Raw genomic sequence first — 13,336 nt, forward strand, 5'->3', positions numbered from 1 at the left:
GAAGTATATATGGCAGGCCCTGTAGCTCAGTTGAGGGAGGCAGATGCTTCCACCCTGCTAAGGACTTCTGCTGCCCCAAGGACTCACCCTAACTGCCTGAGCTACCAGACGTGCCCGATGCTGAGGAGCAGCTAGGATTACTGTTTGCAGTGTACCCAGGGGAGACAGAGGACAACCCAGAGATCCAGGTACATCCCAAGGGAAGAGTAGGAAGTGGCCCATGGACAGCTGACTATGGTCTGGCTGGGTTGCTGCCTGAGCCCAGTTCAGTGTGTTGCAGCTGGATCCTCGCTGACCCAGTGGCAGAGTGGTCTGCCACAGTTAGTGCCCTGGGCTGGGACGCAGTGGAGTCAGGTGGGCCCGTGTTCCCCTACCCACTGCCATCCCTGGGGTGCCAGTCACCCCACCTTCAGCCAGGAGGCCTGTGGGAGTCTACCATCTGCCTGAGCCCCCTAGACTGTGTTGGGTGCTCGCCCCTGCCTGAGGGCTGGAGCCCTAGACTGCTGGTACCCCGCTCTGCTTGACAGCTGGGGTCCCTGGATTATTCCCTGCTCTGTCCTGCCTGAGGCCTGGAGCCCTGGACTGTGCTTGGTACCCTGCCCTGCCTTAGGGCCTGGGGTCCCAGACGATACCTGGCTCTATCCTGCCTGAGGGCTGGGCTTTAGACTACTGGTGTCCTGCCCTGTCTCAGGGCTTGGGCTCCTGGACCACTCACTGCTCGACCCTGCTGAAGGGATTGAGCCCCCAGACTACTAACGTCCCCCTTGTCTAAGACTTATTCCAGGAGCGTGACAGCCAAGAGGCATGGCCTCCCTTGGAGATTGACAGCAAGGGAGGGCCACACATGCCTACATGTTTACTGTGCCAGTTACACATGCACGGACAGGAGAACTGCACTTTGGGTTCAATCCAACTCCGACTGAAGTCAAAGGAAGTCTTTCCATTGACTTTAATGGGAACTGCATCAGGGCCTTTTGAAGTTGTATTTAATAAAGGGAGATGGGGGAGATCCAAACGGATGTTCTGAACCAGACTGAACCATAGGAGACCTGCGTTATATTCCCAGCTCTATCACAGACCTGCTGGTGGGGCAAGTCCCTATCTCTGGGTCACTGTTTCCCCTTCTTTCCCTTGTATGTCATGTCTAGGCAGACAGTAAGCTCTCTGGGGAAGAGACTAGTCTCTTACCATGTGTATGTACAGGGGTCCCAATTTGATTTGAGTCTCTAGATGCTACTGTAATGCAAACAAACAATAATATTTGAAACCCAGGGGAGTCAGCATGTTGAGGACTGGATGTCTGTTCCATAACCTGATTCCATACAAAAAGTGAGGGGTCTGAACAGGTAGTTGTGGAGCTGACAGAAATGAAATGACTATTTCTGCCTCCCCTCAGTCGTAACATCAGCAGGCAATCTTCTGCACATGGCAAGACTGTCACCGATTAGCAGATGCACTATTTCCACATGACAGTTCTTGCTGACAGACTAGAGGCTGCCCATTTTTCAAGCACTGTTTTGATGAAGGAACATTGAGAAAGTCAGGCGATGCGGGGAAAGCAAACTCTTGTGGCTAAGGCTTTGATTGCCGTAACTTAAGTGCTTAGGTTTTTGTTCTTACAGTGTAGACTGCACTCTCCCCTATACTACATCTCAGAGAAGGGAAGAAAGAGCTGATGTATTAGCCTTTCACATAGGTTCAAAACTTGCTTAGGGAACAAGTGAAAATGAACAGGTCTGACAACAAACGAGACCCCTTTCATTGGAGAGACAGTGTACAGGGTACATTTAATACTTTAAAGTAGGCCCACTGTCAACTGTTGAACTATTTTCTCTCTCATCTCATTCGCCAAATTTTTTATTGGGCTCCCAGGCATTACGCAATATAATCTGCATACTGTTAAAAGCACTTTGGACCTTAACTCTGTGAAGTCCACTGTTTAGAGGGAATGACAGTTTATTGGAAAATCCAGATTAGCATCTTAATAAGAACATGTCACTGATTTTATGAAGACAACACCATTCTCTGGACCACATACCCCTGCTGAAGCTGAGCTGGGGAGCTTTACACTTACCATCAGCTGCTGTGCACCTGGAGATTAACTCCCACAATACTAGTCCCATTGCATACATGTCTATTCTCAGGAAGGCATCTCGCTGGAAGTTGATTGCCCCCTCTAACACCTCAGGAGCCATGTACCTCCTTGTTCCCACCTATACACCAAAAGAAAAAATGCAACTTAAGTTACAAGAGATAGTTGGGTGTATAGGAACTACAGCTGTTCCATCAACCTCAAAGCTACCTCTCTGCTAAGATGGCTGTGTACTGGCTCCAAACAAAATGGGTCCACTCTTTCTGGCATCACTCCTCATTAAAATCATTTCGAGCTCCATGAAACAGTTGTAAAAAGACTCCAAATGTGTGGATATGTATATGTTGATCATTCAGTGGACACTAAGGGTTTGAATTAAATGCAGTGAGGTAAGATGACTATGTCTGAAATTCTGTCATCCATCCACCCCATTGCCTCTAGCTACTGCAGCACCTGCTGTATGTAAAAACAAGTTAGTCTTTGGAGGTACTCCAAACACCTTAAGTTCAAGTCAGACTCTCAGTTATTGGATCATAATTGATAGCTTAATGCTCCCTTTATAAATTTAAAAAGAAACGTTGAGCTGGTGAAAGGTTTGGTGAATAGAGGTTTGACAGCCCTGATACAAGTCTCATTCATCCAGAGGACAGGTGTAATGTGGACACTGGAAGCTTCACCACACTGTCCTGCCAATCCACCTCAACCATGTTCTGGAGACCACCTCTAACCTTGAGAGAGTAGCTCAATCTCCGTTACATGCCACTGTTAAAAATGTTTAGTACAAGAGATCTTTACAGAGGTGCTACAAACACATGTGGTGGAATACTAAGCCATGATGATGAGTGGGGAAAGAAGGGGTCTGGAGCGGAAGGGGCAATCACCTGTCCGATGCAGAAGTTAATTTTCTTTTTAATAATTTTCCCCTTAGGGAATTCCTCCTCATAAACTTCTCATCTTGCAAGGGCCTGACTGTGGGACAATGTCTAAGCACAAGAAGATGTAGAAGCAGTTAAAGGTCTAGAGAGAGTTGACCAAAATGGTCAGAGCTGTGGCTGGATTTACAGAGATGTTAGGAATAGGCTATGTTTATGTCATGGAGGTCACAGAACATTCTCTCCTTCAGCCCCCGGGCTGAGAGACTGAAGCTGGGAGCCAGGGGGGCCTTGAGAGGGTTCCAGCTACCGACAACAGCCTCCTCATGGGGCCCCCTGCAAGGTTCCAGTGACAGGTGACAGCCTCCTGAGGGTGTCCTCCTCAGGGTCCAGCGACAGGTGATAGCCTCACGCAGGTGAGGAGGTTGCCTTGGGCAAGCATCTGGGAGTATCTTGTTTTCTCTTTGGGAAATATGGTCACGCTGCAGCTCCCAGCCGCCGTGGGTGGAGGGGGCCCCCCCATGAAGCTTCCAGCTGCCTTGGGCAGAAGGGGTACCCCACATCTCCCAGCCACCGCGGTGGCAGGAGAAACCCAGGAGCCAGAGCAGCAAAAGTCACAGATCACAGCTTCTGTGAATTTTTGTTTATTGCCCGTGACCTATCCTTGACTTTTACTAAAAATAACCATGACAAAATCTTAGCCTTAGGAATAACTCATTGCTAATTCATAGTGGGACAGAGGAAAAGTAGTAGACAGGATTTGATTGGTATATTAAAAAATATACAGATGTGTAAAGGAAAATTATTGGCTCCTCCTTTAAGCCCACTGTAGAACACAAGAATAGGGTGTCACTATGAAATTTAAAGGTAGCAAATTCAGAACCATTAAAAAAGTAGGGTGTTTTTGTCTGTTCGTTTTTAAACACTGTGTAGTCAGCTTGGGATATTTATTGCTGCTAAAGGTCTCTAGGCAGCTACAATGACTGGACTTTTTAAAAAAAACTGAATAATTTTATGATTCAATATTTAATGCTAAAACCAGTAATCAAATCTCATGCTGCAAGGTATAAACTGAATGCCTTCAGGGGTCAGGATGGTCTCCACCTCCATGCTATGCTGCCTTGCACAAATGTCTACGTGCACTATTGGAGAGGATAAGAGGTCGCCTTCCTCTGCAGTAGCAGATAAAGGGTACTGGTGGAGCCAAGTTACCGTAAAATGGCAGGAAGAAAGTGCCTAGTAGTGCAGGAAATGTAAAGATCAAGTGCCATTCTTTATGGAAAGTGTCTCTGCTCATTTGTTCCCTGATTCAGTATCTGGGATAAAGTAGAAGAACAAGCAGTGTGTGCAATATAAAATATATAAAAGGTAAATCTGGGTCATCCCATACCCTGCTCTTTGAGCAAAAACCACCATTAAAGCTAATATAAAAATCAGCAATTAAAAAAGCATTTTGTATCTATTGCCCCTGCAAATTATCCAAGCTGAGCAAAACAATGCCCTTCTGCAATTTCCTGTCCCCCAGTATACCGTCCCCATATCCTGCATCTGAAGAAACGCTGCCCACTCCCAGCAGATGTGGTAAGCCCCACATTTATTTCTAAAAGGTAATTGTTACCTGTCCATGGGTGTCCCCTGGAGGCTTTCCAGGCTCAAACCGTACAGCCAGTCCAAAGTCAGCTAGAACTGCTGTCAAGTCATTCTTCAACAACACATTTTTACTCTTGAAGTCCCTGCAGACAGCCAGGAAGCAAGTTTGAGAAGGATTTAGTATGGCACAAATCCCATCGTTTTTAAACAAACATGTCAAAACTTGACTGGCTTAATTGCCATGCTCGGGATGAGCTCCGTGACACAGTGAGAATCCAGTATGCTGAAGATGCACCTGTCTTACATCTCTGAGATCACACCTGAATCTATGAAAGCAACAAACTACAGCCCTCACTGCTCCTGACCATATTTAATTGATTTCCTTCCCCTCCACCATATATTTCTGTGCGCACGTTTTTACAAAATACTCCAGTTCAAAAATACAAAGCATCTAAGGCAGAGTCAGGCTGACACACTGCTTTAGGATTGGCATTAGGGAATTGCCTGCAAACACCCATGCTGGGCCCGAGTGGTGTAGAGGCAGATTTTAGCCTTTGCACTGATGTGAGGCTACTGCTCACATTTCATTGATGATCTGGCAGTTGTGTGCCTTTAGCGGCCCACAGGGTGACTGTCAGCCTCTCTTCCCCCAACCTGAGGGAGAGGATTATAGTGATGGTGCCATAGAGAAAGAAGGGCTCGTGTGGCACCCAATCAGGATGGAGGAGGTATGGCCATTACACTGGTTCCAATATATAGACCAAAATTGAAGAGGAGAGAAATAACAGCAGAAGCAAAAGGAATCACGGGGGGAGGGTAATTTCAGAAAAGAATCAGAGCAGGATAAGGAAAACAAGGAGAAAGCAGGAGTACAGGAGAAATTAATGTCAGAATAAAACCAGGGATTAAACTAATGGGATCCTAACATTATTTATAGATACACGCATACCCCCCTCCCCCAACATGCCACACATACACAGAGGTATAAAAAAGAAAGAGACATGAAGGAAGCTCCCATGTTTAAAGATTCTACCATTCATGCCTTTAGGGTGACCAGATAGCAAGTGTGAAAAATAGGGGTAGGTGGCAGGGGGTAATAGGAGCCCATATTAAAAATGCCCCAAATATCAGGACTGTCCCTATAAAATCAGGACATCTGGTCAACCTACACGCACGATACAAAAGTCAGCATTTCATACTAATGGGCAAACCCCTCCTTTGCCTGGCATCCTCAGCAATGTTCCCTCAAAGAGGCGTTTGAGGGGTGGGGGAGGGCACCCAGATGTGATAAGAGGTTATATTACAAGTTGGCTTTGCCAGAACTACCTACAGATTGTTCCCTTATACATACTATGTATATACACATTCTGTATACATTGGGCTTTAAAAGTAAGTATGGAAAACTGGTCTCTTACTCCATTCAAAGTCAGCAGTTTCTGTAAAGTCTGGCTGCAATTTTTAATTAGAAGAGAGCTTAATCAAGTTTCTTGTTAGTTTGTTATTATAAGCAACCCACTATCACCAACAAACATACTAGACCCTTTTAATAGTTACTGTATTCATTATGCCCATTAATTTATGAAGCAAATGTTACATTTATATATTTATAATCCTTTGTCATCTTAAAGTAGTAGCCCTTTACAAAACAAGGCCTCCTTGGAAACAAGCTGATGTGAGCTGAGTTCAGCTCACTCTTTCTACAGGCTTCAATCGTTTTGTGTGACGGAGATCTATTACACTGAATTTTTGAACTCCTGGACCAGCACTATCCTAGAGATATTGACCGTACTAGGTGTTGGACCACTAGTCATTGACCGAGTCCAGATTCCCTTTGTAGTGGTTTATTATGGGTTGAGCGGAGTTTCATCCACAAGCCCTTCAAAGCCATGTCCTTACCTTAGTCTTATAGTCAGAACGTGAGTAAAAGACCTAATGAGGAAAAACCTCACTCCCTGGCCTTTCCACATTTTCATCAGAAAAGAGATGTTTGTGAATATAATTAAGCTACAAACCTTAGACAGCAGATGGCAATGCCCTGTATGCACCGCATCATAATTTTCCTATATTCTTTCAGTTCACTCAGTGACCTTGCTGAATGCAGGACACTGCTAGCCTGCATAGCAATTAATGAGGTCAGATACAATTGTTTTATACTAAAAATGATCTGTCAAAATACTCTGGGAAGAGAGGAATCACTGGACCAGACAGTGCAGACAGACCAGACAGGGCCTACTGCATTTCTGGGTGTCATAAGGCCACAACAAAGGCAGGTTAAGCTGCTCAACCCCCAAGCCTCAACCTTCTGAGAAAGGAAATAACTCTTCCTTACCACAGCCACACACAAAGCTGCATGTTCTAGTTCGGGAGAGTCTGGCTAGGTGATTACGGTGGGGGACGTGATTTAGCCCACTGTACAGTAAAGCAGTTATTGGAGACATTTCTGCAGTGTAGGATTTGTTGTTATAGCATATTCACAACAAAATTTAAAGAGTGCTTAATTGCTTTAGCAAAGCTGTGCTCGCCTGGTTCTCCTTCATTGAACTACGACTCCATTTGGCAGAGGAGTTAATTTATGACAGACTCACTAAACCACAATAATACACTGCTCCGCCATCTTAAAAAGTAAAAATGAATGATTAGATGCACACACAGATAAATCCACACATGTACGTGCACACACTCTCTTCAGGGCATATTGTGCATCTATCTCATTCTCCATGCTCATATATAAAGAGGTAAAAACACTTAAAAAAACCATACATCCAAACTGGCCAAGTGGCCAAAAATGTCAAGGAATGACTCCACAGCCCACAAAAAGAAAAATAATCCTCCAGAGAAAGAGCTGCAGGCTTTCGGCTGTCAAAGAGTAGGACAAGATCTATATTTATGCGCTTAAATAAAAACAGTCCGATTTTCTGAACAACTGAACATCTGGTGACTCCCACTCAGACCTAAGAAATAGGATTTTAAGGCACAGCCAATCACTGGCTTGGCAACATGACCCCACGGTCAGCAAGCTATTCAGTCAGACCAGGGAATGGCGAGGAGGATTAAGCTCTAGAGTCAGGGACCTCCACTGAAAATCCCTTCCTGAAAAGCCTCCTCCCATAGAGATGTGAGGGTGGGTCCATTTGAGTGTCCTGGCTGGTAGGTAACAGAATGCAGCAAGAGAAGAATACTTCTTCCATAGTGCCAGTCACACCCAGATATATCCCAGAAGCCACCGGTAATAATGAGTAAAGATTAATACAACTTTATTTTATTATCTGCTGCTATCAAATAAAATGTGAGTTTTAAATAAGTCAGCACCCTACCATTGTGAGCTGAGAGCTCACACATCCAGGGTAAAATGGCATTTGGCTCACAAATGCCTATAAACTTACCTTCTCCCCACCCCACCATTATAGACCTCCCCAACACAGTCAGTGCTCCGGCTGGAGGTGTGGGCTCTGGTGTGGGGCTGGGGATGAGGGGTTTGGGGTGTAGGAGGGTGCTCCTGGCTGGGACCAAGGGGTTCAGAGGGTGGGAGAGGGATCAGGGCTGGGGCAGAGGGTTGGGGCTCTGGCCTCTGGGATGGGGCCTTACCTCAAGCAGCTTCCGGAAGCAGCAGCATGTCCCCCCTCTGGCTTGTAGCGTAGGGCAGCCAGGAGGTCCCACGCAATTCCCCCATCCCAAGCGCCAGGTCCTGCAGCCAATGGGAGCTGCGGAACTGGTGCTTGGGGCCGAGGCAGCGTGCGGAGCCTCCCGGCTGCCCCTACACATAGGAGCCAGAGGTGGGGACATGCTGCTGCTTCCGGGATCCATGGCAGGCAGGGAACCTGCCTTAGTCCTGCTGTGCCGCTGATCAGACTTTTAACAGCCCGGTCAGCAATGCTGACTGGAGCCACCAGGGTCCCTTTTCGACTGGGCGTTCTGGTCGAAAACCAGACACCTGGCAACCCTACCTTCTCCTGGGTTCAGGGGCTGCCAGGATCCTCCCCACACACACCAGCCGGTACTAGTCATGGCTCCCTGCCTGGCTGGTCTCTGGGCAGTACAGGGGGTGGGTTACTGGGCTCTCAGAGCTCATCTCTCCACCCCCTGCTATTCCAACTTTATCCCCTTTGCTGGGGTGCCTCGCTCCCTTACAACGTGTCTGGGACCCCCCAAGCCACTCCCTTCAGGCCCCTCCTTCCCTCTGGCTGTTGTTCCCCCCTCCATGGACCCTGCCCGCTGGGTCTGTCTCCTTGTTCCTGGTGGGTTCCAGCCCCCTGCACGACCCTCCTGCCCCTGCTCGCTGGCTCTCAGACGTGTCACTGGGCCATCAGGCAGCCCCCTCCAGCCTCCTACATGGTTCTTTGCCTGCTGACTGACAGCCACAGAGCCTCACCCACCTGGGGCTGCTCTCGCTGTCTCCCTCCCTCAGCACACATGCAGGCAGGGACTTGAGCTGGGGGGCTTCCTGATTTGACCAGGCATCTGAGCCATGATATTGACCTGGGGTGCTGGCTACTCCCCACTGGTCATGGTCTAGAGCCCTCTGATTGGCCAGAGGCCCTGTCAGTCCCAAAATCCCATCTCCTTGGCCCCTTCCCCTCTCTCCTAGTATGGAGAGAAGGCACCAGAAAAAACAACAACAAAGAAACCCACAGGGTTTTAGTAAGGGGCCAACAGTGCCCTTACACATGGGGGAGAGGGACACCTGTTAAGCAGTGCAGAGTCCAGCAGCCTCAGAAGACAGTAACCCAGAGACTGGGGTCTCAGTGCCAAAAGGCATTTGGTACCCACAAGAAGCGGGGACTCCGGTTCATCTGATACCAAAAGGTCCTTAGAGTGCTGGAATTCCTGCAGTACCAAGAAGGGATCTGGTGCCGAAAGGGTAGCTCAGACAACAGCTGCTGAAGCAGATAATACTGACAATCGCACCGCAATGGAAGATGGGCATTGTTGTTTGCGCAGTGCGGACGATGCTGAACACACTGGTACCAGTCGCTGGACAGACTACATCAGTACCAACAGTTGGATTAAAGGGCACAATGGTAAACTGGTTTCATGTACTGCTATGTACTATGGGCCAGATGCATCAGTACCAACAGCTGGGCCAAACTCGCCCTATGCTTGCTCTCTGTGCTGGTAGAAGGTACCAGGGCCCTATCAGAGCCATGTCTCTTTTCCTTGGAGCTCCAGCACTTCATAGTCCTGCCAGTACTAGTGGAGGAGCCCTTGGCTTCAACCGTACCTATGGTGACTGGAGGCTTGGCTGAGCACCACAGCTGTTTCCTTGGAGTGAGAATCGGCATTCCTCTTTTTGGGAGTCTTCCCAGAAGCCTCCAAAGTCTTCCCTTCCTTTCTGGGGAAGTCTGCCCGAGGCAGAAGTAGCACTGGCTCTGTCCAGGGACAGATATGGTGGGGTGAGAGAGGTGGTGTCTCCTGACCTGGTTCTGGATGCAGAGAACATTCTATCATGAACAATCCCAGCCTGAGCTCCTTGTTCTTCCCTGCCCTAGAGTTGAAGGCCAAGAAGTTGCACTTCTGGGAGACATGGGACACCCTCAAGCAATGGACACACTTAAGAGTGGCCATCGCTTACAGGAAGAGACAGCATGTCAAGCATGGCAGGCCAAGAATGCCCTGCTAGGAAAACAAGTCTCTCTGGGGGAAAAAGGAGAGTAGAACAAAACAATCTTCTCACTACGTGTACAAACTAACTCACTAACTACACTAACAACTACTAGACTAAGTATCTAAACCAGGGGTTAGCAACCTTTCGGAAGTGGTGTGCCGAGTCTTCATTTATTCACTCTAATTTAAGGTCTCGCGTGCCAGTAACACATTTTAATGTTTTTAGAAGGTCTCTTCCTATAAGTCTATAATATATAACTAAACTATTGTTGTATGTAAAGTAAATAAGGTTTTTTAAATGTTTAAGAAGCTTCATTTAAAATTAAATTAAAATGCAGAGCCCCCCGCCCGGACCAGTGGCCAGGACCCAGGCAGTATGAGTGCCACTGAAAATCAGCTCGCGTGCTGCCTTCGGCACACGTGCCATAGGTTGCCTACCCCTGATCTAAACACTAAGGAATAAAAAAGAGAAAGGCTGAGGCACGCTCAAGGCAGACGCACTAAGGAAGGGGTTCTCAACCCGTTTTTCGCCCCCTCCCCCCCATGCTATAAAAATTCCACAGCCCAGCTGTGCCACAACAACTGCTTTTCTGCATATAAAAGCCAGGGCTGGCATTAAGGGGATGCAAGAAGGGCTAATGCTAAGCTAAGCAGCTCAGGTTTTGGTTTCAGCCCGAGATGGCAGGGCTCGGGGCCCCAGGCTTCAGTACTGCACAGCGTGACTTCGCCTTTCTGCCCTGGGCCCCAGCAAGCCTAATGCCGGCCCTGCTTGGTGAGCCTCCAGAAACCTGCTCGCTGCCCCCTAGGGGGCCCCAGAGCCCTGGTTGAGAACCACTGTTCTAAGGCAGGTTTCAGAGTAGCAGCCGTGTTAGTCTGTATCCGCAAAAAAACCAGGAGTACTTGTGGCACCTTAAAGACTAACAAATTTATTTAAGCATGAGCTTTCGTGAGCTACAGCTAGGGTGACCAGATCACCCAGGTCAAATATCGGGACATGGGGGGGGGGACAGGGACAGAGGGGGAAAAAATGGCGGCAGAGCAAAAAAAAATAAAAATAAAAAAAAAATCCCCCTCCTGCTAACGATAGCTCATCTCAATTGATTAGACTCTGCCTGTTGGTATGCATACTTCCACCTTTTCATGTTCTCTGTATGTATAAATATCCCGTCTGTGTGTTCCATTCTATGCATCCGAAGAAGTGAGCTGTAGCTCACGAAAGCTCATGCTTAAATAAATTTGTTAGTCTTTAAGATGCCACAAGTACTACTGTTCTAAGATTCCATCTCAGGCCAAGGTGGTTGAAAAGGCACTGATGCGGTTCACCTACACACCCCTATATAGCTTTGGCGTCTGACATTAAGAGGCTGAACGGACACTCCTAGGTGAAAATCTCCAATCACTGGCTTGAGAGGCACGTGTGTACCTGAAGCAGAGCACCCAGAGGGATGCTACTCAAAGAAGAAATGATATTTGGCAGCATTAGATTCCACTGATTTATACACCAATGCTCTTACTATAAATTTCCACTAGAGGGCACTACAGCACTGACAAGCAAGATTGTGATAATTACCACATTAATCCTCCTTTTATGCCAAAGGCCAATGGTGTTAAGGCGTTAGCTGAAGCTTTTTATGGCAGTAACTCACTCAGACTTAACTGAGAATTCAAGCATTTTAACAGTACATTGTCCTGTGCTATTCAAAAATATCACCCAACTTGAAACAGATTTACTCATTTATTTTTTTAGACGGGGAAAGACAGTAAAATATACCCATGCCCTGAAACTACATGCTTCTTAGATGGTAAAGTTTACACATGGGGAATGAATCCCCCCCCCCCCTCCTCTTCCCTTCCCCTGCATCATTTGCTAAATCTATTGTGACACTAATTACCATGGTCCACAGCTTCAAGAGTTTTGCATGGCTTTTTCCCTGCCCCACCCCTAGGAATTTCACATATAAATCACTGCATTTATTTTACAGGGGCAAGTGTCAAGGAGGCAGAGTTCCCCCACAAGCAACTGAAATGCAGCTGCAGGCTCTTGCACGAGATCACATTTCTCAGAATTCTCTTCCTGTTTTGGGGGGCGGGCACACAAAGTCACTGAACAGAAAGCACTTTTCATAACAGATTTAAGCTTTTTTTTTTTTTTAACCCATCTGAAAATCAGTCTCACCAAATCAAATACAGACGACTGCAATTGAACTTCATGTTTCAGCCCAAGCTAGAGCGCAGGGCAGTGGGGAGGAGTATGTCCTGGGACTGCCATGTATATAGCCTTTCACCTGACTTAAATCCTTCCTGAAAACTCACCTATCCCACAATGCCTGGAGCAAGCAAGACTATACTATCTATATTTTTATTTTAGAACTAGCTATCCAGAACCATCAAGACATGCAGACGTATAAAGTGAGTATCTGACTGTTGCCATAACCCTCATCGTTCTGCACTCCAGCAATTCGCCCTGCCACCCTAGCCTGCATCATGTCTAAAATGTGCTGTAAACTCTTTGGGGCAGGGATCTTCTCTTCTTGTATCTTTTGAACAGCTCATGGCAAGCTAAGTGCTATAAAATAATGAGTAACAGACAGCAGCCATTTTCTATTTCACTCATTCTTTCCTTCTGAACAAAAACTCAGCTGGGGAGGATAAGACTAAGCATCAAGTTTGAAATAATTATATTCCCTGGAATCACCGGTTTAAATCCTTTCATAGTCAAATAGCCATACGGAATATACAGACTACAATATAGTTTATTCAGATTATAAAGCCAGAAAGGCCAGTTTGGATCATCTAGTCTAACTTCCTGTATAACACAGGACTTCCCTGAATTAATTCCTGTTTCAACTAGAGCAGATCTTTTAAAACACATCCAATCTTGATTTTAAAATTGCCAGAGATGCAGAATCTACCACAACAGTTGACAAACTATTCTAATGGTTAATTACCCTCGCTGTTAAAAATTTCCACCTTATTTCTAGTCTGAATTTATCTAAATTCAAGTCCCAGCCACTGGATCTTGTTATATTTTTGTCTAGACTGAAAAGTCCTCCATTATCAAATTTCTATTCTCCACATAGGTACTTACAGATTGTGATCAAAGGGTACCCCTTAAAACCTTCCCTTAGTTAATATAAACAAATTGAGCTCTTTGAATCTATTGTTATAAGGGTTGTTTTCC

General features: G+C 46.6%; 1 protein-coding gene across 2 annotated transcripts in view; it reads right to left on the reverse strand.

Annotated features, from left to right (window-relative positions):
• ACVR2B (activin A receptor type 2B) overlaps positions 1-13,336 on the reverse strand; it is a 161,693-nt gene that overhangs the window by 12,607 nt on the left and 135,750 nt on the right. For both annotated transcript variants that reach the window (XM_039525662.1, XM_039525663.1), the window contains exons 8-9: positions 4,583-4,697; positions 2,075-2,213 (exon numbers count right to left, since the gene is read on the reverse strand). In XM_039525662.1, coding sequence (XP_039381596.1) covers positions 2,075-2,213; positions 4,583-4,697 — 254 coding nt within the window. The remainder of the gene's footprint in view (positions 1-2,074; positions 2,214-4,582; positions 4,698-13,336) is intronic.

The sequence above is a fragment of the Mauremys reevesii genome, linkage group 2 (assembly GCF_016161935.1).
Source record: "Mauremys reevesii isolate NIE-2019 linkage group 2, ASM1616193v1, whole genome shotgun sequence".
NCBI classification, from domain to species: Eukaryota; Metazoa; Chordata; order Testudines; family Geoemydidae; genus Mauremys; species Mauremys reevesii.